The 14,815-nt window shown below is 52.2% G+C and overlaps 1 protein-coding gene across 3 annotated transcripts in view; it reads right to left on the bottom strand.

Moving 5' to 3' along the window:
• Window positions 1-14,815, bottom strand: part of NUMA1 (nuclear mitotic apparatus protein 1) — a 48,962-nt gene that overhangs the window by 21,525 nt on the left and 12,622 nt on the right. For 2 of the 3 annotated variants that reach the window (XM_066588396.1, XM_066588397.1), the window contains exons 5-15: window positions 14,452-14,540; window positions 14,238-14,318; window positions 14,068-14,158; window positions 11,287-11,419; window positions 11,047-11,204; window positions 10,792-10,906; window positions 9,793-9,910; window positions 8,872-9,012; window positions 7,927-8,049; window positions 3,922-7,590; window positions 965-1,006 (exon numbers count right to left, since the gene is read on the bottom strand). In XM_066588396.1, coding sequence (XP_066444493.1) covers window positions 965-1,006; window positions 3,922-7,590; window positions 7,927-8,049; window positions 8,872-9,012; window positions 9,793-9,910; window positions 10,792-10,906; window positions 11,047-11,204; window positions 11,287-11,419; window positions 14,068-14,158; window positions 14,238-14,318; window positions 14,452-14,540 — 4,760 coding nt within the window. The remainder of the gene's footprint in view (window positions 1-964; window positions 1,007-3,921; window positions 7,591-7,926; window positions 8,050-8,871; window positions 9,013-9,792; window positions 9,911-10,791; window positions 10,907-11,046; window positions 11,205-11,286; window positions 11,420-14,067; window positions 14,159-14,237; window positions 14,319-14,451; window positions 14,541-14,815) is intronic. The other variant, XM_066588398.1, reaches the window with a different exon arrangement.

The following is a 14,815-nucleotide window of genomic DNA, read 5'->3' as shown; positions in this document are numbered from 1 at the left end:
TGCAGAAATCAGCTCAAATACATGAGAACAGCGGTCCAGCAAACAGCTGATCGGTGGGGGATCTACTGCTGATTGTCAATCCTCAGGGTGGGCCAGCAATAATTTACAACTGGACAACCCCTTTAAACTGCACATCGTGACCCGATTCTGCAGCGTGCGATGGCTTTCTTTTGCAGCGGTTGTAAACAGAGTGGATTATTTAGGCCCCATAATTCTTCCTCTGCTCATGATGGGACCCGGCGCTGACCGGAGCGCGGCGCACGCCCGAGCGTCTGCAGCGCGTCACAAGGAGGGAGGGCAAAGCAGCGAGATTTATGCAGCGTAAAAGGTTAGTAGCGCAGGAGGAGGAGCCCCTGCAGCGTGCACTCATGCTCACTCCCAGCATGCACTCCTCCCACCCCTCCCCCCACGGGCCATGCTGCGGTCTTCATTGAAAACTGTTTGCAGGATCGTGCAAAATTCTCCATCCCTGTAATCACCATATCACGTCCACACGACCGGGAGCGGGGGAGGGGATAATCCAGACTCTCTGCTGCCCCCCTGGACATCGAGGATGGGGAGGGTCAAGCACAAAGCTTGCGAGGAACAGAATTACAAGGAATCATTGTGCAGGCAGTATCCATCTACGGAGCGGCGAGCCGCGGGGCGATTACGGGGAATCACGGGGAGATTGATGGTTCGGAAGCAGAAGATGCCAAAGTAACGGAAGTTTTCTGACCTGAGCCAGGAGAGCCTCTCCACAGCAGAATCTATTCAACTACAAGCGTGAGAGAGGGGAACGGCGCATTCCGCTCACGCCACAACGCGGTCCCGTGTTCTGCTGCGGCCCCTGGGGGGGGCAAACAGTTCGCAAGGAAAACGGCTGCGGAGCGAGAGCCCAGAGATGGCGCAGAGTGGGATGTGTTAGCGGCATGCACCATCACCGTTTAAGGAGCTGCAGCCGAGCGGCGGTTACCCCCGTTACCTGGTCAGACTGCTCCTTCTTCGCTGCCTCCAAATGATCCACCTGTGGGGAACAACCAACAAGCGTGAATGAGAAGCGCGATCCAGGACGGCGGCCGATGGTCACATGATGGTACTGATGACATCACGCCCTACGCTACAGTCACAGCCAAAGCTGCAAACCGCTCTGCTGGGTTCGCTCAGCTCTCCCAGGAAGGGGTCAATTGAAATCGCTAAAAAATTCCTCCGACCGCGCCAATCCCTGCAGCCACATGCCGTCATGCAGACGCACGCTGAGGCCGGAGGCATGAGAGAGGAAGAGCGGCGCTGGATGGGAGGAGCCACGGAAAGGACAGTATATGGTTTTTCTCTATAACGTTATTTGCAGAGTTTTTTTTACATCTTCACCTTTAACCCCTTAGTGACCCGACCCAGTTCAGTCCTGAGGTCGCAATGATTTTCATCTCCACTTTTCTGAAGCCATAACTTTATTTTCCCGCTGACACGGCCGTGTGAGGGGGGACTTTTGCGCAGCGAGCGGCAGTCCTTGTTGGTGCCATTTTTAGGTGCATATAATGTGTTTTTTGGAGGGCGAGGAGAGAAGACCATCTATTCTGCCAGTGTATCTTACAGCTCCAATCAGGCAGCATAAAGGACACGATACATTTTTTTCTGCAGATCAGTGCGATTACGACCGAACCAATTTTTGATTTTCAAGTTTTCCAAAATCACACGATAAAACCCAATTTCCCCACGGACTGAGTTTTGGGGGGGGGCTTTTTTTGCGTAACGAGGTGCAGCTTTTATCAATACCATTCTGGGGTATATAGGTCTTTTTTAAAAATCATATTGCAATTTTTTTGGGGAGGAGGAATGAACGAAAAAAAATTTTGACCATTTAGTTTAGTGTTTGTTTTTTAAAACTAAGATTAAAGTGTGCCAGCAAAAACCGCCTTATACCTCCATAGGGGACTTGAACCTGCGATGGTATGATCGCACTGATAATAGATGGAAGTACTTCTGCATTACAATATATTAATCAATAATTGTGACCACAGGTGGGGTGATAAAATGAAAAAAATTCTTGCACATATGAGTGAAAAAACAAATCAACAACACTTATATGAAAGAGGGGGGTATAGAGCCAAATCAAACCCCCTCCTCCCTGATGTTTTTGGACATCGGGAGAGGAATTCAATACGGAATCAGTTCAGTTTTGTTTCAGGCACACAGATTACAGGGCAGTAAGACCGCTGATGCAGAGAGTGTCGGTGCTGTAATGCACCTTTATCTTTATGATGCTTGATAGTTTTATTTGGCTTTATAACCCCCTCTTTCCATGTAACTGTTGCTGATTTATTGTTTCACTCTTATGAGTGCAGAGAAGGTTTTCCTTTTTGTTTATATCCCTTTACACACCAATTTTTAATTCAAATTTTGGGGTTCTTTCTGACAGATACGTACATACGTTCTGAGGCACTGTCCTACTCACCCCTATTATAACATCACAGTGGAGAAGCGCTTCCCTCTGTGAACTCGTTAGATGCCGCTATCAGCAGGGGTTAACAGCAGTGTTTGGCGGTAACAGCAGGGATTGAGGTCTCACCGATCCCTGCTGTTGCAACAGGGGGCCAGGTTTTCAGTCACAGACGGCTCCCGCTGCGGATGTCGCCGGCTCAGCTTCGCCTGAGCTGTTAAGGGTAAGGAACCGTGTTCTCATGGATGAAGCAAGGCTGCTTCGTTTCACAATACTTCTGGCTCCATCAAGGGCTCTCAACCAGCTGGCACTGATGAAGAGGTGCTACACCTCGAAACACGGCTGTTTTTTGGATGGCTTTTAATAAAGAAATGTCAGACTTTACAAGTAAGCTGGCGCCGCTACGGGCCTCTCATTTCCCCTCATTGGTTTACATTACTCTCAGGGCTCTCTGGAGGCAATAAAGATTGTTCACATTCAATGACAGCATGCAGATATTTTGAAACTAAGGAGTTGAAGAGATATATCTAACCAGGAACACAGCGCTTTAATGGACTTTGGGACCCGAATCGCCCCAAATTCTGGTTCTGTCAGAATATTCGCTTTAAATTAGTCAGAGACAAAAAGGTGCACACTTCGTTCTCCGTCCGACAGTTTCCATTATTTATGGATCATTAGACTTCACTGTGGTTTCCTCCAAAAACCTTATCAAAAAGGAGACCAAAAGTTTTAACCTTCTGTCCCCATTTAGCTCAGGAGCCCCTTGTGATTCTGGCATCGTGCATGTATTACACATATGAATCACCACGCAGGATGAACACTGATTAGATGCTACAGTCATTGATCATAGCATGTTAACGGAAGCTTGGAGCCAAGCGCAAGTTGTGGTCAGTCTGCCGCTAGTTATGTAGCAGGCTCGCCCCAGCCCCCTCCCCCTCCCCCTCCCCCTCCCCCTCCGTACACCTCGCGCGATTACATTATGCAGTCGTGAGGTGGTTACAAAGCAACGGTTACATCTTAATACTGTTTACAGCAATTCTGACGGAACCCTCAGTGAAGAAGACCGATTGTACCCCGAAACACAGGAGCATATTATGTGGGTGCACAACTGCGTCCTTAAGCCAGACCAGTACCCCGGCCGACCACGGCGCTCCTGAGCTCAGATGGTCACATGAAGTGCTTCGGGTTCCGGTCAGGAGACCCGCGGTCGTCGAGACGCTTATCTGTATTACGGACACATTAATATTTACCAAGATTTCCCCACAAAAGTCTTCAACCACAAAGCCACACGGAGGATCTCGCCAGGACGGCCCTTGATGGCAGTCACTGGTCTGATTTTACAGGACAAGTTGTTTTTGGCAGAACCTCTCTAAGAAGCGCGAGACTCCCAGTGGTGACCATACTGGTTGCCTACCGAGCGTCTGACATGGTACTTAAGGAGGAACCCCAGGACTTAAACACTTTAAGTCTTATGTGTGATCTCACAAGAAGGAGCACGATACCTGAGTCAGCAGTTTCTGCTTTTCCTCTTGGAACTTCTGTCTCTCATCCAGAATCTTAGTTTTGGCATGTTCGTATTTGCTGCTGACGTCCTGCATTTGCTCCTTGTCTTCAGAGACCTTCTTCTCGTACTGCAGTCGGAGAGACTCGAGTTCCTGTGTGTGCTTTTCAGACGTCTTTGCCAATTCAGTCTGCATCTTCTTCAGCATCTTCTCGTGATACTGGGAACGAGTTTTATTCTCTCCGGACAAGTTCTTGTTCTCCTCCTGAAGGGAGGTCATTTGGTTAAGATGCTCCTTCGCCTCCTTTTGCAGTGTCTCCACCAACTTCTCCTTCTCCTCCAAGGAGCCCTTCAGTAACATCACAGATGCCGCCTCTGCTTTGGTTTTGTCCAGTTCCACCTGTAAACTCTCCGCCGTCTTCCGGATTTGTAGCAGTTCCTCTTTGTGTTGGTTCTCCCGTTGAGTCCGCTCGGTCTTCATTTCCTGGTAGAGGTTCCGAAGAGACGCCAATTCCTCGAGCTGACGTTGGATCCTGGACAGCTCTTCCTCCTTCTGGCTGCACTTCTCCTGCCAGATCTTAATATCCTTCTCAAGTTTTGCTGCTGTTGCCTGGTAAGACGACGAGGACTTCTGAAGTCCTTCCACAGCCATCCTTTGCTTTTCAGCTTCCTCTTTGTAGGATGAAGCCTGTGCTGTTAGACTTTGGGCAGCACCTTGTTTCTCAAGGAGTTCCTTGGAAGAGGCTTTGAACTTCTCCTGGACGGCTCTCAGCTGCTGCTCCAGCCCGTTGCTTCTATTGGTTTCTCTTGCTAGAAGTTCCTTGACCTCCAGAAAGTTGCGCTCATTGCTGGTCAGCTTGGAAGCCAAGTTATTTAACTCCTTCTGCAGACTTTGTATCTGTTCGGTTTTCTTCTCGACTTCCTTCTGATGTTGGGCTACTTGCTCCTTGCTTCCAGACAACTCCTTTTCATTTTCCTGAGATGTAGACTTGACACAAGCCAACTCCCGGTTCGATTCGCTTAATAACTTTTGACTTTGCTCTAATTCCTGAACTTTATGGAACAGTTCTTTCTTCAAGGCGTCTAAGGAAGCTTCTCTCTCCGCCTGCAAAGCTCGAGACTTTTCCAACTGCTTCACGAGCTCGGATGTCTTCTGCCGTTCCTGCTTGACCTCGGTGGCCAACGTTTGCATCCCCTTCTGATGCTGCTCAGATGCAGAAGCCTTTTCAGATGCTGCAGTTTTGGCATCGACCGCTTCCTTACGAGCGACGTTTACGGCATCTTCCAGCCCGCTGCATCTACTCTCCAGTTCTGCCGTCCTGGACTGAAGAGTTTGCACTTCCCTTAATGTAGCTTGATACTGCTGCTGGACAGAAGCGCCTTCTTGGATTTTGCTTTGAAGGTCTTGTTCCAAGCGCTCAAGCCGTTTGTCTTTTTCAGAGAGTGCGGCCTTCAGAGTGCTGAGCTCAGAATCCGTGGCTTTGAGGGTTTGGATATAGTGCTTTATCTGCTCTTCCTGCGATGCGGACTGTTCTTTTGAGACTTTTAGTCCTTCAACCTCTTTCATGAGATTGGCCGCATTGCGTTTCTCCTTCTGGATCGCTTCCTCTCTAGAAGAGATCTCTTTGGCAAGTCTCTCCAACTCGCCCTCCTTCATGGTGATGAGATCCAGTGAGCGGGACAGTTCGTTCTGTAGAGCCGAGGACTCGTTCTTGTGGACGTCCTTACATTTCTGCAGCTGATCCTCCGCTTCCAGTTTAGCTCCTTGCTCGGTCTTCAGTTCTCCGAGGACTTTTTCCTTCTCCTTTGCCAGACAACGAACCTCCTCCTCTTTCCGGGCGAGAGCCTGCTGATGCTTCGCCTGAGACTCTTTAAGCTGTTTGCTCATCTGCTCCAGCTCTGCGGTCCGGTTCTCCACGGCTTGTTCGCGCTCTTTGACAGCGCCTTGCATTGAACTTATTTGTGACTCCAGAGCTGCAATCTTCTCAGACTTCTTTTCTTTCACACGCTTTAAAGTGGCTTCTAAGTCAGCGGTTTTTTGCTTCTCATCAGCGAGTTCTTTGGAGAGGACCCGAAGCTCCTGCACTTTATTGCTGCACGTGGTTTCCAGCTGAGACACGTGTTCTGCGTCCTCCCGATGTGCCGAGCGCAGCTTCTCCTCCGTGGCCTGGATGGTGTGGCGCAGCTTCTGCTCTTGGGCTTCCTTCTCTTTCAGCAGCGCCTTTGCTGCAGCGAGCTCTGTCTCCAGGAGACGCACCTGATCTTTCTGCGTGGACGCAGCAGTTTTCGCCTCGGATTCTATTTTCGACAATTTTAGCCTCTCTTTTTCCAGCTGCTGGCAGACCTCCTCGTGCTCCTTCTTTAACCTTTCGACGTGCGCCTCCGCCTGGCTGGAGCTGCTGGCTCTCTCTTTCCATGCGGACGCTTCCTTTGTGAGCTTATCGATTTCGTCTTCTCGTTTTCTGACGGTGGCGGCGGATTCACGCAGTTTCTGCTGCAGGTTCTCAGTTTTGGTTTGGAGCTCTTCTTCCATCTGTGTGACCCGAGATTCGAGCTTCTTAACCGTAGACTTCTCTTTGCGGAGGTCAGTGACGGCTTGCTCCCGGCTCTCCCTTAAGGTCTTCACACTTCCTTCGAGCTCAGAACTTTTCTGCCGCTCGCCTTCCAGCGCAGCAGAGTTCTTTTTCTCTTTTTCCAACTGTTCATTCAGGGTTTGCAGAGTCTCCTCCAGGGACGCGAGCCGTTCTTTAATCTGTGCACTTTCTTCACTCACCAGTTGCGTCTCGGACACTTTCTGCTCGTATATCTTCAGCTGAGCTTCTTGTTCGGAGATCTGCGTCTTCAAGGACTCCAGCGTGGCCGCGTGGGACTTGCTCTGTGTATCGTTCTCAGCGTCCAGGTTCTGACATTTCGCAATTAAGTCCAATATGGTGGCGTCCAGCTCCTGCACTTTAAGAGCCATTTCCGCTTTTTCCTTCTTTAACTCTTCCAATGCAGCCAAACCAGTTCGGTGATCGTTCTTTAAGGCTTGGCATGTTTTACCCAAGGTGCTCACCTCCTCTTCCTTGGTACTCTTGTACTCCTTGAACACAGCTATAGCGGAGTCTTTCTCATCAGCAAACTTATCCCGTTCCTGCTGCAAACTGTGCATCTGTTGGGTTTTCAGGCCGAGTTGTTCATTCAACTCCAGCAACTTGCCTTCGGTCTGCCTTAGCGTGCTGCCAAGATGGTCGACTTGATGGCTCAATTCTGCTATGTTCTTCTTAGAAGACTCTTCTTGCTTCTGAAGGACCGCCTCCAGTTGTCCTCTCTGTCGTCGCTCCTCGTCCACCTCCTGGAGGAGACCAGAGAACTCCTGATCCTTCTGCGCCAGGGCCATCTTTAGCTTGGATATCTCCAGCTTCAGTGTGGTGATCTGACAGGTGAGTTTTTCCTCTTGGACCCTGGCCTCCTGGTCCTGCTTCTCCTTCTGGAAGGTGATCTCTGATAAGGAGGTCTGCAGATTGGTTACAATGTCTTGGAGCTGTATCTTTTCTGATTCAAATCGCGATTTTTGTGCATCAGAATCCGCCTTCGCTGCCACCTTCTCTTCTTCCAGGTGTTTGATGCGACCTCGAAGCTCCGATGACTTAGTGTTTAAAGCAGCCACCTCTTGCTGTAAATGCTCCAGCTAAAAGAAAAACAGACAAAATGGTCAAAAAGCAGCAATGTAACAATAAAATAACTTATAACGTACGCCAAACTTACAGACCCATAAAAATCAACTTCATATGAAGCTCTATAATGCCGTCACCGGATAGTTTAGAAGTTACTTTACACCATTTCCAACCAAAATACACAAGATATTTTCCGGTGTCCCCCTCAGCACCACCACACTATGAACACTAAGGGGCGCCATACTATGGAAGGGTCAGAGCTCTCCATTGGATGCAGGTAATGGTGGATGTTTACAGGCGGTACAGCCCGTTCTACACCTTTGCCCTCTTCTATCATGCTGGTAACGTACCTTCAGGACGTCCCCTAATCGCTCGCCTTTGTCATGGGATTCGCTGTCTCCCATCTTCTTTAGCTGGTCTTCCAACATGGAGATCTTCTCCTGCAGGATCTGGCTGCGTTCCTCCAAACATTTCTGTAATACACAACATTGTCACAATAATCATTGAGATAAACTGGTGCTGTGCTACCCGCAAACCACCGCCAAATGTGAGCGCCCTCCACAGCCCACTACGGCCGTCAGACGCATTCACTGTACCAAGTCGCTCAGTCTGCTTTCTGATATCCTAAAGGGTATTCCAGGCTTTTAAAACTGATGACCTATCCTATTAATTTCAATGGAAGTGAAGACGGCAATTCCACCGCTTCCCCCGTGGCCACGGATGATGTCCGGCAAGGCTGCACTGACAGCGAGCTGGGCAGCCAGCTGATCGATGAGAATCCCGAACGGCAGACCCCCGTCAATCAACTGCTGATCACCTATCCAAAGGCCATTTTATCAGATTTAAAAGCCCAGTATACCACCTTAATGCTGGACCCATATCCCAAGAGTTGTGGCACCACATCACTGACACATATTGGAATTTTATACCGCTTCACCTTTTTTAAAATGCACATGTATAGTGGGGGTAGGGGGAAGTCATCGGTGCCGACTAGAGGCTTCGCTGTGGATTTCACTGCAAATGAAAGTCTGCAGCAAGTGCGATCGGCCTGACAAGTGGTACTTTTGTCAGGCATTTGGCCCAATGAGGAGACCCCCCCCCCCCCCAAATAAAAAGGAAAAAAAATTAAGAGTGAGACGCTGCGATCTGTACGAGCCGTTCCTTCTATCATAAGAAGGGAAGGATTATACTCACCTCTGTGACACCAAAGTAGCAGCTGGTAGAAGACATGCGCTACCACCGCCCGACAATGTGCAGCCAGCAGGAGAGTGGTGTAGCGCACATGCGGGTCTTACCTTCTCGGTTATGGCCGTGTTCAGCTCGTTCTCCAGCTGACTCTGCTTCTGCTGCCAGCTGGCCACAGACCCCTCGTGCTCTTCGGTGGTCTCATTGAGAGCGTCCTGCAGCTGCGCCAAGCGACTTGACAAGTCTCGTACCTGAGAAGAATATCAAAGGGAGAGCAGTTAAATACAACTCCGTGTAGAGACACTCAGATCCCGAGCCCCTACCTGGCCGCAGCCCCCGAGCCCCTACCTGGCCGCAGCCCCCGAGCCCCTACCTGGCCGCAGCCCCCGAGCCCCTACCTGGCCGCAGCCCCCGAGCCCCTACCTGGCCGCAGCCCCCGAGCCCCTACCTGGCCGCAGCCCCCGAGCCCCTACCTGGCCGCAGCCCCCGAGCCCCTACCTGGCCGCAGCCCCCGAGCCCCTACCTGGCCGCAGCCCCCGAGCCCCTACCTGGCCGCAGCCCCCGAGCCCCTACCTGGCCGCAGACCCCGAGCCCCTACCTGGCCGCAGACCCCGAGCCCCTACCTGGCCGCAGACCCCGAGCCCCTACCTGGCCGCAGACCCCGAGCCCCTACCTGGCCGCAGACCCCGAGCCCCTACCTGGCCGCAGATCCCGAGCCCCCTACCTGGCCGCAGATCCCGAGCCCCCTACCTGGCCGCAGATCCCGAGCCCCCTACCTGCCCGCAGATCCCGAGCCCCCTACCTGCCCGCAGATCCCGAGCCCCCTACCTGCCCGCAGATCCCGAGCCCCCTACCTGCCCGCAGATCCCGAGCCCCCTACCTGCCCGCAGCAATAGTCTGTACAAGTGGGATACTCCCACTCTATGTGCCAATCCCCAAGGACAGGAAGCCTCTCTGCACGCCACCAACCCCAACTGGGCACCGTGCCGATCATTTACTATGATTGGCATTACGCTGGGGGAAGAGCTCACCTTGTACGAAAGGTCTCCGTTCTCATCAGAAAGCTGATCGATCTTCCGCTCCAGCTGGTTCCTGTCCGTCTTCATATCCTGACACTGCTTCAGGGCGTCCCGGAGACGGATCATGAGGCTGACAGACAAGAGATTATGAATGATTCATGTTACAAATAAATACAGACAACCACAGTAACCCTTAAAGGGACAGCAGACGATTCGGCGCCTTCAAGACCGAGAAAGCTTTATTTTTTGATAAATATATTCGAAGAGTAAAAAAAGTTGTATTTTTCTGAGGAGCAGATAGGAGGCGCTTCTTGTGGACACGCGGCCTCTACCGGCACCACTGCAGGGCACAGAGCTGAATTTTGAGTTATTCAATTTCTCTTGGGAAGGGGGGGGGGGGGGGGGGATTGTAATTCCATCACTTTTTATTTTATACAGGACATGAGGAACAAATGAAATAAAAGGAAGATTCCGCCATCTTGTTTTTTTTCATGTCATGCATGATGGGGTTTAACCCCTTCCCAGCTCACTCCTAGTCACTTGAATGGCTGGGGTGGTCTCAGGTCATGTGACTGAAGAGGTTGCGGCGCTCATGCACACACTGCAGCCTCTTCTGACAGCTGAGCAACAGACCCAGAAAACTCCTTAAAATGCGAAAAAAAAAGTTCCGCAAACTTTCTTACAAACTGCAGGGTAGTTTTATCAAAGCTGAATCCACGGACAAGTGGAGCAGGTCCTAGGGCAACCAATCAGAAGAGTGCCTGAAAAATGGACACAGAGATCTGATTGGTTGCTATGGAGTAATTGCTCCGCTTTTCCCTTGGATTCAGTTCTGATCTCTTTCCCTTTGTGCTTCCATTCCTTTGGTTTCCATCAGTGATTGGAAGCATTCTGATAACTCACAGCTGAGGGTTTGTTGCAATTGCATCCAGTCTGAACAATCCTGTGAGCTAAACCCAACGGTAACAAACCCTCAGCAGTGTATCCAGGACAGAGATCACCCTGCCTCACCTCTCGTTCTTCTCCCGCAGCTCCTCCATCTCTCGCGGCTCCTGCTGGTCCGCCTGCTTCTCATTCAGCACCACCAGGCGCTCGATCCGCTGCTGCATGAGGAAGATCTGCGCGTCTGTGAAGGTGATGTGAGACAAACGTAGAAGGTTATCAGCATTGTGCATTTATATGTGAATGCTACATGGCAGCCGTTCTCGCAGTACACAAGCACATGACCTGCGCAGCCCCATAACCGCCATCGTTGTGGCGCCCTACCTTTTTCCGCCAGTCGTTTTTTGGTCTCCGACAGCTCCAGCTCCAGCTCATCCCTCAAGTCTCTGCCCTCGTTCAGCTGCTTCCGGAGCTTCCGTATCTGGAACTGCGGCATGTGCAGCACCTCGCACATCGGAGAGGAAGGAGATTCCAGCGGCGAACTGCAGGACAACAAGGTCAGAAGTCAGCAGGGAAAAAAACCCCACGGAGCGCACAGCGAGCGGGCCGGACGGCGAACGTTACCTCTTCATGGTGGAAGAGGAGGCAACGCGATGCAGCTCCAGAAATCGCACTTGTGTCTTCTTAGTTGGCACATTGGGAGACACGGTCTCATCAGAGCTGGAGGCGCTGTCACTGGAGGAGTGGACCCGGGCTGCTGACAGGGGAGACAGCAACCACATGAGAAGCGATGGAACGGAGGCTCATTTACTAGTCTAATTCACTTATTGAGGAAATCACAGAAGAGTTATCCACCGTCCACAAAATAGGAGCTCCCCCTAGTGGTGCCTGTGCCCAACCTGTATGCAGTGAGCTCCTCCTAGTGGTGCCTGTGCCCAACCTGTATGCAGTGAGCTCCCCCTAGTGGTCCCTGTGCCCAACCTGTATGCAGTGAGCTCCCCCTAGTGGTGCCTGTGCCCAACCTGTATGCAGTGAGCTCCCCCTAGTGGTCCCTGTGCCCAACCTGTATGCAGTGAGCTCCCCCTAGTGGTCCCTGTGCCCAACCTGTATGCAGTGAGCTCCCCCTACCCTGTGCCCAACCTGTATGCAGTGAGCTCACCCTAGTGGTGCCTGTGCCCAACCTGTATGCAGTGAGCTCCCCCTACCCTGTGCCCAACCTGTATGCAGTGAGCTCCCCCTAGTGGTGCCTGTGCCCAACCTGTATGCAGTGAGCGCCCCCTAGTGGTGCCTGTGCCCAACCTGTATGCAGTGAGCGCCCCCTAGTGGTGCCTGTGCCCAACCTGTATGCAGCGAGCGCCCCCTAGTGGTGCCTGTGCACCACCTGTATGCAGCGAGCGCCCCCTAGTGGTGCCTGTGCACCACCTGTATGCAGCGAGCGCCCCCTAGTGGTGCCTGTGCACCACCTGTATGCAGCGAGCGCCCCCTAGTGGTGCCTGTGCACCACCTGTATGCAGCGAGCGCCCCCTAGTGGTGCCTGTGCACCACCTGTATGCAGCGAGCGCCCCCTAGTGGTGCCTGTGCACCACCTGTATGCAGCGAGCGCCCCCTAGTGGTGCCTGTGCACCACCTGTATGCAGCGAGCGCCCCCTAGTGGTGCCTGTGCACCACCTGTATGCAGCGAGCGCCCCCTAGTGGTGCCTGTGCACCACCTGTATGCAGCGAGCGCCCCCTAGTGGTGCCTGTGCACCACCTGTATGCAGCGAGCGCCCCCTAGTGGTGCCTGTGCACCACCTGTATGCAGCGAGCGCCCCCTAGTGGTGCCTGTGCACCACCTGTATGCAGCGAGCGCCCCCTAGTGGTGCCTGTGCACCACCTGTATGCAGCGAGCGCCCCCTAGTGGTGCCTGTGCACCACCTGTATGCAGCGAGCGCCCCCTAGTGGTGCCTGTGCACCACCTGTATGCAGCGAGCGCCCCCTAGTGGTGCCTGTGCACCACCTGTATGCAGCGAGCGCCCCCTAGTGGTGCCTGTGCACCACCTGTATGCAGCGAGCGCCCCCTAGTGGTGCCTGTGCACCAACTGTATGCAGCGAGCGCCCCCTAGTGGTGCCTGTGCACCACCTGTATGCAGCGAGCGCCCCCTAGTGGTGCCTGTGCACCACCTGTATGCAGCGAGCGCCCCCTAGTGGTGCCTGTGCACCACCTGTATGCAGCGAGCGCCCCCTAGTGGTGCCTGTGCACCACCTGTATGCAGCGAGCGCCCCCTAGTGGTGCCTGTGCACCACCTGTATGCAGCGAGCGCCCCCTAGTGGTGCCTGTGCACCATCTGTATGCAGCGAGCGCCCCCTAGTGGTGCCTGTACACAATCTGTATGCAGCGAGCGCCCCCTAGTGGTGCCTGTGCACCATCTGTATGCAGCGAGCGCCCCCTAGTGGTGCCTGTGCACCATCTGTATGCAGCGAGCGCCCCCTAGTGGTGCCTGTATATAATCTGTATGTAGTGAGCTCCTCCTAGTGGTGCCTGTACACAATCTGTATGTAGTGAGCTCCTCCTAGTGGTGCCTGTACACAATCTGTATGTAGTGAGCGCCCCCTAGTGGTGCCTGTATATAATCTGTATGTAGTGAGCTCCTCCTAGTGGTGCCTGTACACAATCTGTATGTAGTGAGCGCCCCCTAGTGGTGCCTGTACACAATCTGTATGTAGTGAGCGCCCCCTAGTGGTGCCTGTACACAATCTGTATGCAGTGAGCGCCCCCTAGTGGCGCCTGTACACAATCTGTATGCAGTGAGCGCCCCCTAGTGGCGCCTGTACACAATCTGTATGTAGTGAGCGCCCCCCCTAGTGGTGCCTGTGCACCACCTGTATGCAGTGAGCGCCCCCCCTAGTGGTGCCTGTGCACCATCTGTATGTAGTGAGCGCCCCCTAGTGGTGCCTGTAGAGAGCAGAACGTTACGACTATAAAGACAATTTTGCTATAAACAGTCTTCAGCAGCAAGTCTTGGACCCAAGTCAGTTTTTACACAGTGACTGCCCGGTCGGAGCCACCAACTCCGCATCACAGTCAGCGCTTTTGTCGTTGGGAACCAAGAACTTTCTTTTTTTCCTGTTGCTGTTCACCTCTGTGGATCTGGCTGGTTAACTGCTATGGAGCATGTAATTAGCAGTAAAGTAGTACAAGTGATCACAAGTTCGAGTCCCCGAGTAGGAGGCAAGAAAGTAGTAAAAAAAAGTGTAATCATTTATAAAAATATCTAAAAAGAAAAAAGTAATAAATATCAGGACCTTCTAGAAACATATAAGAAATAAAATATAAGCGTTATGACGCTCGGGGGCGGGGACCGAAAACTGAAGAGCGGGAAAAAACCAGTCTCTGGTCTTGAAGGTGGAGGGTCTTTAGAGCCGTACCTTTCCTCTGCAGGAAGTGGATAAGTTTATCATCGACTGACAAATCATCTTCATTGTCCAGAATGAACCTCAGGATGGAGGCGAGCTCGGTCTGCAAGAAGACACGGAGACGGTCAGGACGGTGCGCTCCTCTAACACCCCCCCTCTCACCGTGGGGATGACGGACTCACCTGCGTCTTGTGGTCAAACATCTCCCACTCCTGAGTGTTCTTACACTTCATGTTGGAGACGTAGAAGAGCAGAACGATGACCTGAAGGAAGGAGGGAGGTTGGAGGAGTCATTCTACAACAGCGGCACAACTTACGAGGTTTACTGCGACGCTGATCTCGGGTGCCGCGCCACGTTACTACAATCCCCCACCCCTACAGATCCACATCCGTTACCTTACAGATCTCTAGATCACTGTTCTCGCCATGTAAGATCTTCTGCCAATTGACCAAGTCCTCCGCTCTAGAGCCACATCTGCAGTGCCCTGTAGGGGGAGCAACAGGAGATACTCAGCTTCCTTATAGTAATACTTTATAGAAGCCCCAAAACACTGTGCCGACACCACCGAGATGAGACAACAGATCAGTGACCGCACTGCGGGAAGTCATAGCAGAATAGTGAGTGCAGCTCTGGAGTATAATACAGGATGTAACTCCGGAGCAGTACAGGATAAGTAATGTATGTACACAGTGACTCCACCAGCAGAATAGTGAGTGCAGCTCTGGAGTATAATACAGGATGTAACTCAGGGTCAGTACA

Source organism: Eleutherodactylus coqui, chromosome 1, assembly GCF_035609145.1.
Source record: "Eleutherodactylus coqui strain aEleCoq1 chromosome 1, aEleCoq1.hap1, whole genome shotgun sequence".
In the NCBI taxonomy this organism is placed as follows: domain Eukaryota; kingdom Metazoa; phylum Chordata; class Amphibia; order Anura; family Eleutherodactylidae; genus Eleutherodactylus; species Eleutherodactylus coqui.
Note: the sequence above shows the minus strand (reverse complement) of the source record. Positions and strands in the feature narration are given on the sequence as shown.